This window comes from Mixophyes fleayi, chromosome 6 (genome assembly GCF_038048845.1).
Source record: "Mixophyes fleayi isolate aMixFle1 chromosome 6, aMixFle1.hap1, whole genome shotgun sequence".
Taxonomy (NCBI): Eukaryota; Metazoa; Chordata; class Amphibia; order Anura; family Limnodynastidae; genus Mixophyes; species Mixophyes fleayi.
The window spans coordinates 141692327-141713820 of NC_134407.1; the positions used below are offsets into that span (position 1 = coordinate 141692327).

Genomic DNA, 21494 nt, shown 5'->3' on the forward strand with positions numbered 1-21494 from the left:
CTAATGACAGTCCCCATCCCTCAGCCTTCCTAAGTTATGACAACTTAACAGAATACTAAGACAACACCCTGCATGTTGGCATTTGTAATTCCGCAACAGCCGAAATGCTACAGGTTGCCAGAGGCTTCCAAGGCATGCTGTAACTTATAGTTCCACAACAATGAAGGTCCACAGTTTGCTGCTCTATAGGCTGAGAGTAGTGATAGTATAAAAGTGTAATAACCAACCCATTAATGACACATTTCCTATCCACTATTTTTTCACAGCTTTTTTTCTTATTAGATTTTTCTCTTTAGCTTGTTGTATCTGGGCATTAATGATCTATTGTGTACATAACTTGTATGTTTTCTCTCTCTATCTTTCGCTCTCTCTCTCTCTCTCTATATTTATATATATATATATATATATATATATATATATATATATATATATAATGTTTAGTCAGGACAGGACTGTAGGTAGAATTTACACCACTTTACCATCAAGTAAATGGTGTTAATATAATGACATTTGTATGCTGCCCTTTAACAGAAACTCTCTAGGCATATGCTATGTTGTCATATAGGGTAACCTCTGTTTAAATCCATATGGTAGAGCCACACTGTTTGTTTGAAAGTCTGGACAAGTCGGGAACTGAAGATGGTTTGCATGGCAATACGATTGGTAAGAATCATTTCTCAGCAATAGGGTTACTTCATTTATTTTTTATATATAAACCCTTCCTTATAACAGGAAGACAGGCCTCTTACCATACGATACTGCGTGTCCAGCAGCAGTGCCCTCTCTTCGTATCTCTCAAAGAGTGAACGATCCATTTTAAGTATACGGCACAGATCATTTTTTACTACTGGGCGCAGCTGACGGTGGTCCCCAAGCAGAATAACCTGTTAAATCAAAAGTGACCTTGAGTATACTCACAACATTTCCAAGAAAATCAGAATCATTTGTAGCCCTGCATGAGGCAGCCAGACCCTTTTTACACAAAATGCACCTATGTAAGATTTTAAAAAGCGTTGCATGTAAGTGGGTCCAAAACGTTTTTCTGTAACTGTGCTGCTAAAAGATAAGTTTTCAGTATGCAACGTAACATGTGAAATGGATGTCAGGCACTCTTAAATGATTTCTGAGTTAATACAACTATTCTGATATTCACGGAAAGACAAAACAGTACAATATATTTAATTTATAGAATTAATATAGTTGTACAAAGACCAATCAAACAATGTAATGAACCAATCCAAGGTTCAGATGTATATATATGTCACATGTACATCTAGAAGCATTAGCAATCTAATGTAAATGCAGACTGAAAACTTAACCAAACCTTTCACCAGTACTACCATCCAGGTCTAAACTTTAATGGGTAAGTATCATTTATTTCAAACTCACACTTTATCACACGTTTGATAAACAAATTGAGTTTAAACATAATTGCAAAATTATTATATTAATTAATATTTATTATTTCTATTATATAGAAGCTTTGAGCTGTGACTTTAATATGCTACTGTTGGGTATGGATAAGTTCAGTCACTGACTAAATACACTTCATGGATGGCATTAATTAGACGTGGTCAACCAATAGACTTTTAAATGGTCTAGCAACTTACCTTTCAGTAACAGTTAGTGCTCACTGCATTATGCAATTAATTATACATGTCAGTAGGCACAAACTGGTTAGTCCCCCGAGACGTAAAGGAAGAAGTTTAAAATGGACTCTGCTCATCTGTTATTATAGCTTCCTGTGCGTTGAATGGAAATTCATTTTAGCGCCTCCCAGATGAAAGTATTCTTTCTCAGCCTCCTCCTTCACTAAAGTCCCTAAGGAAGTATCGATCCACTTGTGAGTGATGCACTGATGTGGTCGTCAGTGATGCACTGTGCAGTAAGTCACTTTGACTTTTTGGGTGCAGTAAAGCACATTTATCTCCTCTATCAAGGTCAGTCAGGTTAAACCTATATTGCTGATTCTGCCTGAGCTTTGTTTTACTCTCCAGCCTCTGCTTTGGGTATCATTTCCAGGAGTGTATTATACTCAAGTATTGCTTTTTATAACTTTTTATATTGCAGTGTGCCCATAATGAGTGCCTCAAGATATCAAGGGGGTAAGTAAAATTAAAGGAGTGCTGCAGAATGTCATGCCACAACTGTTACATATTTTTCTATTTATTGTCTTTCCTAGTGTGTCTTTTAGACATGAAGAACAACACCATAGAAAATCCTCAAGAAAGGAATGTTTGAACTCCAACAAAATAGCCTTTAATAACTAGAAGTTTTTTCAGAACAGATGGGGAATATTACCCAATGGATGGAGACTTCTTTAGAAGTCTGAGGATAGGAGGAAGGATCTTTGGATTTGATTTGTGTTTTTGTTATTTTGTTAGGTCTATGGGGCACTATGGCAAGCAGTCCAAGCATAACTTCTGAATGTTGCCATTTGAAGGAAACCTTCTCTTTGCAGCTAATTTAGACCAAATCATTTCAAGTACAGCATGTAAAAGCACCTTCCTTCCTGGGCAAAGGAGGCTGAGAAAATCACACCAATCATAAAGTACTGACTGCCCAGATTACAAAGAAGAAAAGCAATACAGGTCCCAGTGAGAGAATCTCTAAGAAATCCAAACAAAGCACTTCCTTTCAGGGTCACTCAGGAGGAAACATAAAATCATATGAAGGTGTTCAACGCTGCCACACCAAATTAGGGAGGAGGATACAGACAAGTGGATAGTGGAGACAACAAAAAGAGGATACCATTAAGAGTTTCACTCTCCTCCCGATGTCTTGGTACAATTAAAGGACCAGAAGACACCAGCAGGAATCCTTGCAGAATTGCTGAAAATTGTCTCGAGCCGCGACGGCTCCGGGCACCTCCGCAACTCGCTTCCTCCTCTCTTTGCACGTCCCGCCCGTCGTCATGACGACTGGGACGTCACTTCCGCATTGTCCCGGCCGTTGCCAAGGCAACGGTCGGGACGCTCTTTGTGTGTAGCGCCGCGCTCCGGCATGCAGGACAGCCGGGCGCGTGCGCAAATTAAGAAAGGGGCCAGCTAATTATTCTCCCCTGTGCTGCTGTACTCTCATTGGGCCATGCGTGTATTTAAGGCAGGAAGGGGCAAAGCCTCCCTGCCGGTTATAGTTCCTGCTTTGCTGCATACTAGCCTGCTGTATTCCTAGTTCCCTGTTACCATTGGATTTGATTATTGTTGCCGACCTTTGCCTGATATCGGACTACGTTTTGATTGCCTGTGCCCCCTGATCTTTTTGCCTGGACTCCTACGCTGTTGTTTTGCCTGTGACCTCTGACCTCGGTTTGTTTACTGGATATTCTGTCTGTTGCCGGCCCTCGACCCTTGCTTGGATTCCACTCTGCTGATTGCTCCTAAACGCTATCGCTGGGTTCTCCCCAGTCAGTGCATAACTCACGACCCTCAGCTGTCTGCGGCCAAGTCTGTCCCCACCACTAGGGGCTCCAGCGAAAACCAGACTTCTGAGTAGACTCCGGGTTTTGATGTACTGGCTGGAGGGGTCCTAACAAAAATGAACAGGTGTTCTGAGGCCTAATCGTGCTTTTCTACCAAAGGTGGTGGTGGATTTTATTTATTAGGACATCATTCTTCCTGAATTTCTCCCAAATCTGAGCAGTGAGAAGGAAGAAAGATGGCCTGGACTTACTATTAGGCAGTTTTAGGCGGCTGCTTTGGGCACCGGGCTTTTATGTTACATTTACCCCCCACGGACGCACTAGGAGAGTCATACTTTATATGCCTCGGACAGGTGCCATGCATTTGTATAGGCTGCATGACCTCTGGCCGCAGGGAAAAAGAAAAACTGCTGGCTTAATCCCTCTCTCTCTCTTCAAGATAGGGGCTATGCAGGCTATGGCTGCAGCAGGCAGCCCCTACATACCCTGGTCCCTCCCTCTGATAGGCTGCTGCGGATGGCAGAATAGCAGCCCCTCCCCTACTCTGCACTGTTGTGCTTACAACTTGCCCTGTGTGGAAGTAGAAGTATACACCAATACCAGTCCCACCCCTCTCCCCACACATTACACCAATATCACTCCCACCCCTCTCCTCACACCTTACACCAATACCAGTCCCATCCCTCCCCTATACTGATATGTGATCAGTTCCCATCTGACTATCTCAGGGATGACAGATCAGCAACAGGTAAGAGGGGATGGAGGGAGGAATCAAAATAATAGGTGGGAACGTAATGTTAAGGGTTTAGATATGATTATTAGGAGTTAACTATGAGGGTGCTACTGATATTAATGGGGTTAACGATTATAAGGGGTTCATTTGTAAAGTTGGGGGTTAATTAATTATGAGGGGTTGATATTGATGAACAGGTTAGTATGATGATGCTGATTTAATGATTTTAAGGAGGCTAGTGACTGAGGAAGAGGGGATTGATTAATGAGGGGATTAATGATTATTATGAGGGGTTCGTTGGAGGTGGTATTGGTGTAAAGTGTGGGGCAAGGGGTGGGAGTGATATTGGTGTAATGAGTGGGGAGATGGATGGGAGTGGTATTGGTGTAATGTGTGGGGAGAGGGGTGGGACTGGTATTGGTGTAGTGTGTGGGGCAAGGGGTGGGGCTGGTATTGGTGTAATGCAGTGGATCCCAAACTTTCTCAGTTTGAGGCAACCCTAGGGTTTCAATAATTTTTTTAAGTCACCCCTAAGCCAAAATAATTACCAAGCAGTCTCCCGCCTTGATTACAACCGGCCCTGGCCGTGGCACCCCTGTAAGATCGCCGTGGCACCCCAGGGAGCCGTGGCACACAGTTTGGGAACCACTGGTGTAATGTGTGGGCAGTGCGGTGGGAGTGATATTGGTGTAGTGTGTGGGGCGATGGGTGGGGCTGGTATTGGTATAATGTGTGGGGAGAGGGGTGGGAGTGGTATTGGTGTAGTGTGTGGGGAGAGGGGTGGGAGTGGAATTGGTGTAATGTGTGGGGAGAGGGGTGGGACTGGTATTGGTGTAGTGTGCGGGGAGAGTGGTGGGAGTGGTATAGGTGTAGTGTGTGGGGCGAGCGGTGGGAGTAGTTGTGTTGTAGTGTGTGGGGAGAGGGGTGGGGTTGTTATTGGTGTAATGTGTGGGGAGAACGATGGGAGTGGTAGCTGGTAGCTTGTGGGGAGAGCGGTGGGAGTGGTAGTGATGTAGTGTGTGGGGAGAGGGGTGGGGCTAGTATTGGTGTAATGTGTGGGGAGAGGCATGGGGCGGTATTGGTGTAATGGGTGGAGAGAGGGGTGGGGCTAGTATTGGTGTAATGTATGGGGAGAGTGGTGGGAGTGGTATTGGTGTATTGTGTGGGGTGAGGGGTGGGACTGGTATTGGTGTAATGTGTGGGGGGAGCGGTGGGAGTGGTAGTGGTGTAGTGTGTGGGGAGAGGGGTGGAGCTGTTATTGGTATAATGTGTGGGGAGAGGGGTGGGGCTAGTATTGGTGTAATGGGTGGGGAGAGGCATGGCGGCGGTATTGGTGTAATGGGTGGAGAGAGGGGTGGGGCTGGTATTGGTGTAATATGTGGGGAGAGTGGTGGTAGTGGTACTGGTGTAGTGTGTGGGGAGAAGGATGGGAGTGGTATTGGTGTGTAATGGGTGTGAGTGGTGTATAATGTGGCTCAGACACTGTGTAGCATGTGGGGACAATTGTCACAATGCATGGCATATAGGGACTCCTGCACAATTGATGACATGTGGAGGAAGCATTGAGGGCATAGTATCTGTGGGAATTATAAGTGGCATAAGATGACTAGTACACTAAGTGGCATGTGGGGATACCTGGTTCAGCGGAAGGTAAGTCGGGAAAAACTAGTACTGTCAGGTGCCGTCTCCGCACCTCTGCTGGGTCCCGGAGACGGACACCCTCTGCCTGGAAGAGACGTCCCGTTGCTAGGCAACTCAGACGCTTCCCGGCTGAGACTGATCGCCGGAGCTTCCTCCCTAGGGCTTCCTGTCTGCCCCTATTTAAACTTCACTCTGGCACCATTAGGGTGCCAGAGTATTGGTTCCATCCAGCTCCAGCATTTATATTACGATTACAGTTCCTGATCTCCTGTGTATAGACTCCTTGGCTTGTTTGACCTCTCTCCCGGATTTCCCTTGTACTTTGCTGCCCGCACTGGAATTGACCTTTGGACAGTCCCTGACTACTCTTGTCTTCTCTCCGTGGTACCTCGCTTCCTTGGTTTCGACTCAGCCTGTCTGACTACCTTCCATTCGCTGTTCTGGTGACTTCCTGCACATCACACGCAGCAAAGCCCAAACCTCCTTGCGGGGGTCCCTGGTGAACACCGGTGGTGTGTTAGACTCCGCGCCTCTCAGGTTAGTAGCACAAATACCAGTCAGTGATATTCCTAGTGAAAAGTGTGACAAGTACAAGGAATTGCATGTGGAGGGCTTCTGGTACAGTGTATGGCATACAAGGGACACATGGCATAGTGCAGGTCATATGCCACTGGAGGCTGGTCTGGATATGGTGGTGTCAAATTGTTTTTGGGGCCTGTGCCTCAGGTCCTTTAGGATGTGAATGCTCTAAAACAATGCTCACTTCTTATATTAGTAGTACAAAGTAGACATTTTTATGCTTTCATTACAGTTTTTACTGATTTAAAATATACACATATTGATCCTGATTCAAATCGGAATGCAACTTGCACGCAAGTTGTGGTTTAAAAAACAGCTCAGAACTTGAGTGTAGTTCTGACCACATTCAAATCTAAGGGTCTTAATTTGAATCTGGGTGTAAGTACGGTCTGCGTAAACGTTACTTGCGTATGTTAACAGAGAGAAGAGACTGCAGTATACGCACAAGCATATGTGCAATATGAGGTCATATCAGAATGCATACAAAAATATGTATACCAGAATATAAACAGTATCATTATTAATAAAAATATGGTTAATTTAAAAAAATATTCTAATATAATTTTTTTACATTAAATACATACCGTATTTCCCCATGGATAAGACGCAACTTTTTTACCCCAAATTTTGGGTCTAAAAAAAAAGTGCGTCTTATACACTGCAAGCGCTACTTACCTGATTGAAGAAGTCGGCATCTGGTGTGAGAAGTCCCCGCTAATCAGCTCCAGCAGCTCCACCGTTACTTTGCAAAAGGACCTTCAGGTCCTGCAGGCGCCTTCCACAGTCTCGGCGCTGACAGTCACGTGACTGACAGTTCCGATGATCACCGCTAAAGATTCCTCCGTGTTTCCCTGACAAAAGCTGCACAGTCTTGTTGACATTAGACAAGTCACGTAGACACGCTTGGGGCGTGTCTACGTGACTTGTCTCTTGTCAGCAAGACTGTGCAGTAGCGCTCATTGCCTCATTGCCTCATTTTGGTCTGAATGTGTAAGCTGCTCTAGTGAATCTCTACAAATTACAAGCTCCAGTGTGCTCTGTGACAAATTGCAGGCTCCTCCAGTGTACTTTATGTAAAACATCTTTTTTTTCATTTTGGGCCCCAAAATTAAGGTGCGTCTTATACATGGGTTAGTCTTATACATGGGGAAATACAGTAAATCAATATGTGCAATTAATGCGTACTGTATATATAATGCATTTTTTTGGTCTATCTTACTTACACTTACACATGTTCTGTGCTAGCTAGTGGTGCGCATACATGTAATTTTTAAAACAAAGACTATGCCATGCCAGTCATCACCATTGGTCGGCACTTACACTTTTCCTGTAGCTGGTGCAAATGTTATGTTTGAAGCCAAGCATATGTTAGAGAAATAAAGGACTTAAAGTATACAGTTTCGACTCACCGATTGCACAGTCTTGTGGCTGACAATTGGGACGAGAGTTTCTGTTTCTGTGCACATTCCACACTCATCAATGATTATCTGCCTCACTGGCAACTCACTCAGAAATACACTGGAAGAGGTGACGCAGGTGCACAGAATGATGTCATGCCGTTCAAGCTCATATTGTCGAGCGTCGGATCGGATCTTCTTGTAACTAAGCCAGAATAAATATGAGAAACATAAACAGGTGAGTACAGAGGAGATTAGTAAGTGAGTATACACACAAATGAGCACAGAAGAGATGAGATACAGATACAGGTGAGCACAGAAGAGATAATATGCGCGTATAGGTGAGCAAAGAAGAGATAATATGCGCATACAGGTGAGTACAGAGGACATGAGATACATAGACTGGTGAGCACAGATCAGATGACATGTACAGAGGAATTCACATCCACATATAGATGAGCACTGAGGAAAAGACATGCACAGAAGAGATGAGATACAGACAGGTGAGCAAGGAATAAATGAAATACAAAGACAGGGCAGTACAGAGGAACTGAGATACATAGACTAGGAAGCACAGAGGAGATGTGTAACAGAGACAGGTGAGTAAAGAGCAGATGATATATACAAGTGAGCACAGGGTAGATCAGCCACACTGACAAGTGAGCCCATAGGAGATGTGAAACATACACAGGTGAGTATTGGGGAGATGATATATACAGACTGGTGAGCACAGAGTAGATGAGATACACTGACAAGTCATGACAGAGTTGTCACACAATGAAAGGTGAAGCAAACATAACTCTCACTCCTTACAATTCCACATCCGTAACAGATATTTCTTCTCCACTCTGGATCCGTCTGTCCATCTCTAGAATTTTGTTGGAATATGGGTTGCTGGGCTCCCGAATTAGATAATGCAAAGTGATAGATCTATGGGCAACAAAGCAATCATTACCATACAGAAAGCTGTGCCCCAAGGTACTGCACCCACTAACCTCCTGCAGGACAACTTGCTTATTCATTCTTAATAATGTGTACACCAAACTGCTGAGCTTTACTCATTTACACAGAAGCTCACAGACTATCAGAAAATAGAGTATGTTTTCAGATACATAAGACACTCCTTGGAAATTTATTTTTGCTATCATTGTTATTTGTAGCCTTTATTTATATAATGCAATCATATTACATGGTACAATAACGCAATTTGTGCCTCAGACATTTTACCTGAGTTGTGGGTGGGATTTTCCTTCCCTGAGATATCCTGAAACTTTGAGGTTGCTCCCAGGATATGGAAACTCAGATAGTTCTATCTGCTCACTGTACACACGCAATAGACGGACCTTGTGTTTGAGACGAAGTAGCATCTCTGAAGAGGAGTAATGGTAAATGTATTACTTAATGGAGACTAATTAAGAGTATAGTTGTCATACCATTTCCCTATTCCTGTACATATTAAAATGTTCTCGATTATAGACTTGGAAGGGAATTGGGTTAGGCCAGAGAGAAACACACTTATTGCAAATTGCTGTCCTTGTATTAAATGAACGGGAGGAGCCATCTTGTTCATTACGGACATCATACCTCTTGTAACTATGCTCGACAGGAAAAAAGGCTAGTTTAAAACATACATATTTATTGTATTAAAAGGTTACAATGTCCTGGCCAGAACAAGTGGTATGTGTAGATGGTCACAAAATAATAATAACAACTTCATTCATCATAGACCTAAAACAAGCAATACCACAATAAATGAACCAAGGAAAACAAGGATGATGTATATCTATCACCTTGACCTGAAACAAGTAATAATAAGAGCAATATTATTCAAGTAATGATATCAAGCAACCTTTAAGCCTATATTTAGCATGGAATTAGATGGTTGGTCACAATTCGAATGTCCAAAGTCTGATTTTGCTTTATCTAATCAGTCAATTTTCAATTTTCTCAGTTAAGGTTTTCTGACATTGTTCTGGCCAGGACATTGAAACCTACTAATACAATAAATACGTATGTTTTAAGACAACTAGCCTTTTTCCTGTGGAGCATAGTTACAGGAGTTATCTGCGCCCAAAGTACACTTCACAAATGGTATCCACTGGGAAACTAATCCCTTTCATCATCATCATCACCATTTATTTATATAGCGCCACTGATTCCGCAGCACTGTACAGAGAACTCATTCACATCAGTCCCTGCCCCATTAGACGTTACAGTCTAAATTCTCTAACATACACACACACACAGACAGACTATGGTCAATATTGATAGCATCCAATTAACCTACTAGTATGTTTTTGGAGTGTGGGAGGAAACCCATGTAAACTTTGATTTAAATAGTATATAACTAATTAATAAATATTAATATTTATTACCCCCCCCCCTTTACATTCATTTAATGTGCTTTGGTATCAGTTTTTCTCATTGCAGCATCAAAAATAATTAGGACACTATTGTCTTTTCAAATGTGAAGTTGGTGCTTTACTGTAAGTACATTCATTCATGTCTGATAATATATTTACTTACCCTCCATACTCCACAAGAGCACTGGATTGAATGCAACAATATATTACGGACTGCTACAATAAAATAATACATTTCAGGCATACTGTATAAGGTATCGTCAACAACAGTGTTGTGTGGATCTCCTACTCCCCCCTCCCATCAGTTTGTTGATTTAGCCACGTGGCCAAGATGGCATCCTCCACTGATTCTAAGAACAGATCAAATCAGCTGGTAGCAGTGTCAGTGATGGAATCCACAAAGCGTGGCTAGTGACTAGTTCACATGTGCCTGCATTGTTTACAATTTGCATATACTGACCCTGGTGAGATTTCACACATTACATTATAACAGAGCTGAAGTGGGTTCCAATGTATTTTCCTTAATGCTTTATATATGATTAAATTCAGTTTTGGGGCTTTGTTGTCTTTTAAAATTTGGTAACTTTAAATGAAGGGATGGGACAGAGAGCATATTTTTTTAAAGACAAGTCATTTTATTAATTTATTTCAAAGGTTGCAAACAAAGCAAAATACAAACAAAATAAGTCCCAGTACAAATACTGTATTGCAGAAATATTAAAAGAATAACATTAACATGTACTAAATGTAATACAATAAGTGGAAATCTAATACCTAAATAATTTACATACCTATAGGTCTGAGCGCCCAGCAGTATAGCCAGAAACAATATAATTGGAATTAAGCCACTTTGATTATATATTTTTATATTTTTATCTTCCCTCCTGCCAGATTCACCTCCTGCCCTCAAATCTCCCTCACAGTCAATAATACCACAATACAACCAGAGTCTTCCAAGCCTGCTGCCTTAGTGTCACACTTGACTCCACCCTCTGCTTTATTCCTCACAATCAGACTCTCTCCCAGTCCTGTGGACTACACCTTATAAACATTGCCAGAATACGCTCTTTACCTACTCAACATGCTACCACAATTCTTAATCATTTTCTTAACATCTCCGGTCTTGACTATTGCAACCTCCTGTTATCTGGCATTCCTGACACCCATATATCCACACTTCAATCCATCCTAAATGCTGCTGTAGGACTGATCGTCCTCTCTCACCGCTCCACATCTGCTGCACCACTTTGCACATCCCTACACTGGTTCCCTGTGTCCTCCAGAATCAAATTCAAATTACTCACCTACAAAGCCCTGAACAGCACTACCCCTGCATCCATATCATATCAAAATACTCTCCTTCTCGCCCTCTTAGATCTACCTCTGACCTGCGCCCTGTCTCATCTTTGGTAACCACATCTCACTCCCGCCTTCAAGACTTCTCCCGTGCTGCTCCCCACTTATCAAATTCCCTACCACGCTCAATCAGACTTTCCCACAGCCTTTAAATCTTTAGATCCTCTTTGAAAACCCATCTCTTTTTTAGAGGTGACCTTATCCTTGATAACACTATTCACACTAATGCACCCTCACAACTATCACAATCTCCACTCTTAAACACATTTACTCCTCTTGTTTCAACTGTGCCCTCTTTCACTTAGAATGTAAGCTCTCTAATGAGCAGGGTCCTTCATACCCTTTGTTTTCATGTCTGCGATTATTTTGTCTACCTGTTTTATGTATGTACTGTTTTCCTTACTGTACGGCGCTGCGGAGCACTGTGGCGCCTTACAAATCTACGATAATAATAATAATAATATTTTTGTTCACACTATCCAGTGTGAACCAAAGAGACCATATATTTCAGGTATATTATTATCAATGATGAACAGGAATTCATATCAGAAGATCCATTGGTGCCTGTCCAATCACACACACAAGTACATTGATTGATTTTTTGACTTACCTGCCACAACATCCACAGATTTGTTTGATGGGCCACAATACATGAGCACCCGCCTGTCAAACTCTTCCTCTTCATCCCCATTCAGAGCCTCCAGATCCTGGTTCACTTGATTGAACCAGTAAACCAGATAAACACCGACCACAGTTTTTCCAGTGCCTGATGAGAGAAAAGGACAAAAAAAGTAATATGTCCAACTCGAAAAATAACTACATATCACACTGTAAAGAACATGACTAGTTTTACTACATCATCATCATTTATTTATATAGCACCACCAATTCCACAGCCCTGTACAGAGAATATTTGTCATTCACATCAGTCCCCATTTGAGCTTACACTCTATAAACACAGACTAGGGTTAATTTTGTCAACAGCCAATTAACTTAGTACTATGTTTTTGGAGTGTGGGAAAAAAAATACACGCAAACACGGGGAGAACATACAAACTCCACACAGATAAGTCCATCTTCGGGAGCTGAACTCATGACCCCACCGCTGAGAGGCAGAAGTGCTAATCACTGAGTCACCATACTACATGTGTTGAACTGTATTTCTGGTGGAAATGTGATTCAATACATGTTAATCCCCCTCTACTCCTCAATGACTGCATAAAAGATGTTTTATGATACAACAACACTCACCAGGTGGCCCTTGTATGAGGGTGAAGGGCTGTGTCAGAGCTTTGCGCACAGCTTTTGTCTGACTGTTGTTTAGATCACGAGAAAGCTCTGGGATAGTAAAAGACATCTGAGACTTAAACTTAGTGTTCAATTCTGCAAGATAGAAAAGGAGAAACTTAAATATGCCACAGACAGAGAGCTGTTCATTTTATTTCTGCACATTCCAATGTTGATCATGGCACACAGTCACATACACTACTGCACACATGGCTCCAGCCATATACACTACTGCACACAAGTACACTTTCATTTTGCTATGATCAGCCATTCATACATTACCATTTCATTCTGATCAGTCATGCATATTCCTCCATTTGGTCATGATCAGCCATTCATATACCTTCATTTCGCTCTGATCAGTCATACATACGTACACTATATGGACAAAATTAAGGACACCTGTTAATTATTGAATTGAGGTGTATAAAATCAAGCACCTAGCCATGCAGTCTCCATTTGCAAACATTTGTGATACAAAATGGGTCGTCCTGAAGAGCTCAGTGACTTCAAGCGTGGTTCTGTGATAGGATGTCACCTTTACAATAAGATGGTTCGAAAACTGTTATCCCTGTTAGATATTCCACGGTCAACTGTAAGTGATATTATTACAAAGTGGAAGCATTTAAGAACAACATCAACTCAGTCACAAAGCGAAAGGTAAAATCAGAGCAGGGTCAATGACTGCTAAGGCCCATTGTGCGTAAAAGCTCTGCTGATTCAATGGCTGAACTAGCCTTCTCGTCCAACATCAGTGCTTGACCTCATAAATGCTCTACAGAATGAATGGGCACAAATTCCCAGAGAAACACTCCAACATCTTGTGGAAAGTCTTCCAAGAAGAGTGGAAGCTGATATCGCAAAAGGGGGACCAAATCCATATTAAAGTATATGTGTTTGAATACAGTTACAGTCATTACAGTCCATGCTGGTGTTATGGTTAAGCGTCCGAATTTTTTGGGCCATATAGTGTATTCCTCCATTTGGTCATGATCAGCCATTCATACACCTCTATTTTGTTTTGTTAAATCTGCACTCTTTTTCTGTCCTGATATCTTTTATACCTATCCATCTCATTCTACGCCATCTTATATATTCCTATGTTGATCTCACATCCACCTCCATGTTGTTCTGTCTCAACCTCATAAAAGCCTCTCTTTTCACTCAGTTCCTATGCTATTTCATACAATCTCTCTAGGTACGTACCTCCGTCAGGAATCTGTTTTCCAAGCACAATATTCTTAGTGAGTTCAGAGGCATCAGGTAGTTCATTCACAGCCATCTCCTTCCGTCTGGGGGTACAAGGACACACGCACACGTGTGTGTGTATATATATATATATATATATATATATATATGTATATATGTATATATGTATATATGTGTATATATATATATATATATATATATATATATATATATATATATATATGTGTATATATATATATATATATATATATATAATGGTATATGATAAGCTCTGATTAATGCTGTGTAACAACTGTACTTACAACACTGGGTACGTGAACTGTCAGAATTATTTTATTGCTGCTAAGTGTGTGCTGGAGGAGTTGGAGATATTAGAGAAAATTTGTTTGCAACCATTATGATTACCGTGCGGGAGGAAGAAGAATGTAATAAAGTTTCATTCTGTTTTGAACCGAGATGGCCCAATATTTATCTACATTTACACTGCACCACAACTAGGGGTTCAAATTTGTCAAGCTGCGGGTTTGAAAAAGTGGAGATGTTGCCTATAGTAACCACTGATTCTAGCTGTCATTTTGTAGAATGTACTAAATAAATGATAACTAGAATTTGATTGGTTGCTATGGGCAACATCTCCACCTTTTCAAACCCGCAGCTTGATAAATTTACCTCTAGATGTCCACTTTACTGTATCTGTGATTAAATCACTGATTCAGAGGACCCCCTGTGGTGAATGTCATACCCAAGCCATAGCCAGAGCAGCAGAGGAGGGCGACAGCAAGTGGGGTACCACGCAACATCAGGATACCCGAAGTAAGTGTGTGCACATCACAACACCAGGTACCAGAGGGGTTTCACAAATGCCTTCATTTACCTATCTATAGCATAGAAAAGTGCAATGCCACACCCTTCTTTCAGGAACTGCCCCTGGAAAATTGGGATGTGCCTTCTTTTAATAATTGCTGGTCCAATTGAAAATGTTCATGGAGGGTGGAGTTAAAAGGTCATTTTAAAGTACAGACTACCTACACTTTAGGACCACACCCGTCACTAAAATTTCAGATCTGTTTCCTGAAAAACTGGTCATTCTTGCTTCATTTACGTTTTTTACGTTACGTTTCATGACATTGAGAGGACACTGGGACATGTGTCACTTTTGTGCGTTTGACTGTTTTATTGGGTTGGGTATAAAATGTCTACAGTCAATGTGTACACCACAATGTCGACAGTCATAATGTCTATACTGTTAAAATGCCTATTGTATATTTATGTTTATAAGATCATCACAGTTACAATTTCGAAATGTAAAATGTGTACAGGGTTGTAAAGTTGCAGTGCACCGGGGCCCCTATATATACTGTGCTGGTGGGTAAGAAATCTGTATGGATTTAGGTTGAGTAACTTGTTAGAGTTAAGACGTTAATTCAGTCAGCTTGTGCGTCTGCTTATGGCTTTGATAACAAAAAGATCTTAGCTAAGTTGTCATACTTTTTTACTTACTCTTTACAAGGTGATGATGTAGAGTTTGTCATTAAAGGTTTTGTCCTTGCCTCGTGCTGCGCTCACAGTGAATGTCAGACGTGATGACGTCATCATGCCTGAAATTCACTGCGAGCGCAGCACGGAAGAGGGAGGGAGGGAGCCGGATCGCCACCTGACCTAACCGGTCAGGTGACCGCAAATGGTAAGTTCTTTTTTTTGCTTATTTTTTTTACAGGATTTTTTATTTTGAGAGTCCTGCCTGGGCCCCCTTTCCCGCTGGGCCCCCGGGCACCTGCCCATCATGCCCAGTCGGAAAGACGGCCCTGCTTACAGCACTTCAGTCATATTTATAACATGGGGATTTCTCTTGGCCTGAACTCAGGGCTTGAGTTCAAACCGTGGGAAATCTGCTGATTGATGATGCGATCACAATGTCAGGCCCCCCGTACTTTGGGGAGGTCCGAAAAGTAGGCAAACATGTTAAATGGCATATGGACTTGCAGGGAAATATTTTGTGCACATGCGTAATTTACTTTGTTAAAGGACACATCTCCCCTCCCAGTCTCAGTGGTTTACACTGGAAGTGTTAGAACCCAAATTACACATCAATGGATCGATTAACATTTCCTGCTCAAGGGCTCTGCCCCACACACACAGCAAGACAATACAGGAGCATATGGGATAGGTGTTAGAGATGATGCATATAGCATAGTATGGCGTTTGCATGTAACGTGATGATAAGAGTGTTAGCCGTGCGCGTAATAAAGGTGTTAATTGTATAGTGGGAGCAGTAACATTCTATTGAACTAGATATATTCGGGAGCAGCTATAGTGTATTGGGCTCAAGTAGTCTAAAGAGTCCATGTTAGATCATTCTACTAGGATATCGCTGTGATATATATGAATGCTGAGCAAATGCTGTTAACATGGGAATTATAATGAACTCTTGGACACACACACATATATTACTTATATACATTTATAAAATAGTTAAAGAAAATAATGTGTTGTATCATCTACGCTAATAGAGTAAATCTGTTTTATATTATGTTTAAGATAAAAAATTGTAATAATGAGAATACATGGTATCTTAAATGAAGCTTTGCATCCACACACAATCATTATTGATATAAGCATCATTGTCCTAATGATGTGTTATGTGTATCTAAGTGTATATGTATATTATCTATTTGTACTGTATGAATGTATAGTAGAATATGTGTGTAACTGGTTGGAAGGAAATTATGCATATTATGTCTGTGATTGTAAGTGCCACATCTAAGATATATGTTATGGTTTAAATAAATAGTCATACTTTATACAGTCATATACAGTGATAAATACAGTCATACGTTAATTTATAGCAGAACATGAATTGTATTTTGCAGGCTAAACTGGAAAATTCATTTGGGTGATGAGTGGTTATTTAATGAGATTAGTTATAATTGGTTATTAAATGGTCATTAGTTGAGGTTTAATTGAGCAAAACTTTATGAGAATAACTGAAATTGTAATTATTGAAGGGAGTGATCCAAAACTGATGGTAGGCAGTGATGATCTTACTTTTGCCAGCATGTTCATTCCCATGACGGACCACAATCCAACAAACAGTTGTCTAAAACATCTGCCCCAGAGCACTTCCAAAAAGCAGAACATGGCCCTGCACCTTGTTCTGAACATGAAGGAAAAACTGTTGCATTTGCAAAAAATGAAATATGATGTGCATCTGGATATTATTGAATATGTCTAAATAGTAATGTATAAGGTGTAGTACAATCTCACAGCCTCTAGGGCATGCTGTGTACTAATGCTATTTATACAAGTGTAATAAGCAATCCACTTAATTGACTAAATTATAAGATAGCAATATTTAACCATTACAGGACAGATGCAAAGTTGGCCACAAAATGGGATTACATTACCACTAAAAAAAATGTCAAGGAAAACCTGAATATTTACACCAATATGCAATGCCGTACACATTTCGAGATACTTCCACCTCTGCATCTACAGCATATGTGCCCGGTTTCCGATAAGTCATTATCATCAGCGAGTATTTGCAAATGTCCTATAGCAGGTACAAAATATATACCTCCTACCAGGGGTATATGCATGTTTCTGCAGGTTTGAAGGAGTTGCAAATGTATAAAAATGCCTTTATTGTACTTGGACAAGGTTAAAATGCCCCTTCCCTCACCTGTCCTGCCTCTCCAGGAAGGACAGGCTCTACAGGCGGGTGTAAGTACCAGAATTGCACAAGTCTGACTAGGTGCATATGCTCATTGATGACTAGATAGATAGATAATCTTTAAAATACACCATATTCTTTTTAAAGCCTCCATACTTACATGTCTGGCAATAGCTTGGGGATGATTTCCAAAGTGAAAGTGGCATTAGGGTTGAGGACTTCCCCAGGAACTTGCTTCATTGTAGCTTGGTGTAACCAGAATTTAACATTGCCACCTTCCTCTTTAGAAACATGATTGGTATGCTTAGTCAGGCCATGGGCCACCCAAGTATAACTGCGTGAATCAGCCAGGTCTGTTACATTACTTGCCTGGATTCCATCCATCCGAACACAAAGGTAGCAGTTGCGGAAGTCCATATCAAGGTCACATTCTTTTATGAGATGAGAAGATAAAGTAAAAACGCCTTGCATACCAACCACCAGTTTGGCTTTATTTTTCTTGCTCCACCTGACAGGTACATCCCTCAAAAGTATTCCTCCGCCCTCACTTACAGCTGATTGTACCGCTTCCATGGCACAAAGTGGCCTCCACACCAACTGATATTCTTGAATGTTTCGATAGTGCTTAAGAGGAGCTCGGTTTGCCAGAGTGGAGAAGCAGTCAATAGGTCGTGATGTATGCTCTAAGCAGAGCTGGATTCCAGGGGCTGGAGTGCAGAGCTGGGGACTTGGGATAGGTAAGCCACGTTCAAGGGCACTGCATAGTTGGACAGGAAGAGAATCCCCAGGGTGCACACTGAGCGTTAGGTTCATGAAATGGCCACATGGACTATGGTTCACAAAACTCATGGAGTCAAATGGTTCCACACCATCTTTTAAGTAATATATTGCTTGCTTTGGATTACTCTGACATACTGACCTAACTGCCTCATGCCATGCTTGAAAATTAAAAGTGGTTATGTCTTTTCGTGTTACATGTCTGAGAGGTTGTTCCCGGGAATCAGTGTATGAATACACCCTGCGTTTCCAAGACAGAAGGTAGCCATTTTCAATGGGTGTTGGCTGCTCCACTGGCTGAAGCGCATTGTATTCAAGCAGCATTGGACTGGACAAAGAGTCTCCATTCAGTGGGAAGGCTACCTTTAAACCTTTACTCTTGCCATCAGCTGTGACTACCACTGCCAGCTTTTGCTGTACTTCCTTATGCAGTGAGAATGCCAACTTAAGTGCATGCCCTCTCTTCTCATAGGATGATCCCTGCCTTATCCTCATATCAAAATGGTAACAGAGTAAGTCTATGTCCTTAGCAGAAATCATTGGAACCTTTTCAAACACACATTTCAGGATTCCTTGAAGCAATCTCTGCACCACAATGTCTATGTATCGGCGGAGAGGTGACGAAGCCCAGGTGTAGGCAGACAGCTGAAGGGAGTAATGGCAGTTGGCATTCTGAGCACCAGAGCGGCTGAAATATGAACGACCCAATTGACTCCTAAATTCCCGAACAGCATAGCACAGCTTTGGATGCAGGTCATCTGTGGACAGAAGATCAGTGATTCTGGAATGGTTATGGTTTTGTGCAGCATCTTGCAGTTGTTTCCATACTGAAGTTAACATGGTTACTTTTTGCCTAGAGGAGGGACTTGGTAATTCAGGAACTTCAAGCAGATGATGTGACAAATATGCAGAAATAGGTAAAAGTTGTTTAAACTTTGTTCTCATCTCCTCAATCATCTTAAGGCTTGGAGGATCCTGGCATCTTACTGGTAAAAGACGCATAACTTTTTCCTTGCTGGTAAGATACTCAGCTACCCAACTATTGTACATAATCATTAGCTCTTCTATCATCCGTTGAGCGTCTCGGGATCCCAAAGTACAATTTTCATCTGGCTGTTTGTAATTGGCAGCTGTCTCTAGGCGGAACGTTCTATGGATTTTTGAGAAGTGCTCAGCTATACATAAACACCCTTCTATAGTGCTAAATGTCTGGGGCTTCCCACTTTCAGCTTGTAGAATGGAATTGGCTTCTTCATATGATAGCTGACGTTTAGAGCAGATAATAGTACGAAAAAAGTGACCATCCACCATTTCGTCAGTTTGTTTGTTCACTAGTACAAAAAGTGATATGGCCAGCCGGTCACACTTCGGTTTTAAGCTGCATAGATTAGAACACAACGTCAGTGGCAGCATATGGAATGCATCATGCTCAGGGGAGTAGAAAGTGACTCCTCGCTGTTTGGCTTCAATGTCCAAATCACCTCCTTGGGGAATGACAGCAGCCAGGTCAGTAATATGGATGCCAATTTCATAGTTATCACCTTTGTCCTGTACAGAGATAGCATCATCCAAATCTTTAGCATATAAAGGGTCCACGGTGAAGGTTATAATGTCCCTACAGTCCCTTCTGTCTTTTTCCAAGGAGGGGTTAATAACCAAATTACTGGCTTCTTCTGATGCTTTTTTGGGGTACTTACTGCCATCACCAACACCGTATACTAGGTTAAGGATCTCAAGACCCTCCTCCAAGTTGAGCACTGGAGGTAGAATACGAGTTACAATCCCTAGAGGATAGTAGAAACCTTCACGCCAGCTGACTACCTGCACCAGGAACTGTCCTCCCCGTCTCATTTCCTGTGTCAGTTTCACAAACTTTTGTGTAATTATGTAACCATCTTGAAATTTACGTATCGGAACACAGTTTTGTCTTTCTTTATAACATGGACAAAAAATCTTAGTGACTGAACGGTCAATGGGAATCATAATGTTACGATCATGAGGGTCCATGTTGCAGATGACGCAGCGATTTTTCTTTCCTGCTTCCAGGACTCCCACTACTTTCCCTTCTTTAGGCTGAGATTCTGGTAAGAGTTGGATAACGACTTGGTCCCCACTAAATGCCAAACCACAATTTTTACGCCCATTAACAGGAATACGATGGGGTGGACAGTCATCAAGGGTTAAAGCATAGCCACGGTCAAAACTTTCCTTGATCAGCTGACATTTCTTGTACACATTGGGCTGCAATATCAGGTACTGTTCCAGAGTGTACGTAGGGAAGTGTGTATACATTTTCTTTTCTTTTCCAGAATTGAATTTTGATGTAACTGTTAGCATTCCTTCCTCAGACACAGTTACATAGGCCTCTTTTTTACTATCTAGCAACTCCTGAAGAATGGCATCCTCTGAGTTGATGTCCACATCAGATATCCAAGAATCAAAGTCCTCTTCTGCATCTCCTTCCCCTTGCTGTTGCCTCCAGGCTTGTAGGTCACATACTACCTGCTTTATCTCCTCTACGCTAAGGTCAGGTGGTATGGCACTGCCGACATCCACACATTCCCGCAGGTAGTGCCTCCAGATTCGGCTGCACCCGCCAAAAGAACTCAGGGCCACCACATCTCCGACTACAATGACCTGGGAACGTGCACGTGTCAATATGGTGTTCACAACTCGTGGATCACAGAAGAAGTCCAAACTGAAGGTGGCTGAGGCTGGAGGATAATCAGGGAGACTGTCCACAGACCGAACAGTGCTCAGAATGATGACAAGGTACTCAAAACCTGCCAAAGAAAATGAATAATACAGAAACTGATGTATACAGAAAACACCTTGTTAGGCAACACAATGGCTGAAATCTAGCATTAAAGCTTTACTTCTACAATTTCAATTCACTTTTAATGTTTTGTAGATAGGAGAAGGCTCTTAGGCATCTCAGCAATACCATAATATATGCACTTTTAAGAACTCTTCAAGCCAACTGATCCAAAGGAAACTAATCAACAAAAAAAAGCTGTCTGCCAGTTGGATTTATGGTTCTGTTTCTCTGCTGTATGTATTC

At 41.7% G+C, this 21494-nt stretch overlaps 2 protein-coding genes and 1 long non-coding RNA gene across 3 annotated transcripts in view; 1 reads left to right on the plus strand and 2 right to left on the minus strand.

Moving 5' to 3' along the window:
• STK35 (serine/threonine kinase 35) overlaps positions 1-21494 on the plus strand; it is a 96231-nt gene that overhangs the window by 63056 nt on the left and 11681 nt on the right. The window lies entirely within an intron of this gene.
• HELZ2 (helicase with zinc finger 2) overlaps positions 1-21494 on the minus strand; it is a 55538-nt gene that overhangs the window by 8843 nt on the left and 25201 nt on the right. Inside the window, exons 8-15 of the mRNA XM_075176601.1 lie at positions 17817-21216; positions 13984-14069; positions 12742-12873; positions 12101-12256; positions 8999-9140; positions 8585-8701; positions 7784-7976; positions 750-884 (exon numbers count right to left, since the gene is read on the minus strand). Coding sequence (XP_075032702.1) covers positions 750-884; positions 7784-7976; positions 8585-8701; positions 8999-9140; positions 12101-12256; positions 12742-12873; positions 13984-14069; positions 17817-21216 — 4361 coding nt within the window. The remainder of the gene's footprint in view (positions 1-749; positions 885-7783; positions 7977-8584; positions 8702-8998; positions 9141-12100; positions 12257-12741; positions 12874-13983; positions 14070-17816; positions 21217-21494) is intronic.
• On the minus strand, positions 15675-17805 carry LOC142094456 (uncharacterized). Its single transcript, XR_012677668.1, has 2 exons — positions 16813-17805; positions 15675-16612 (listed from the first exon to the last, which is right to left on the minus strand). It is a non-coding gene; the product is annotated as an uncharacterized LOC142094456 (long non-coding RNA).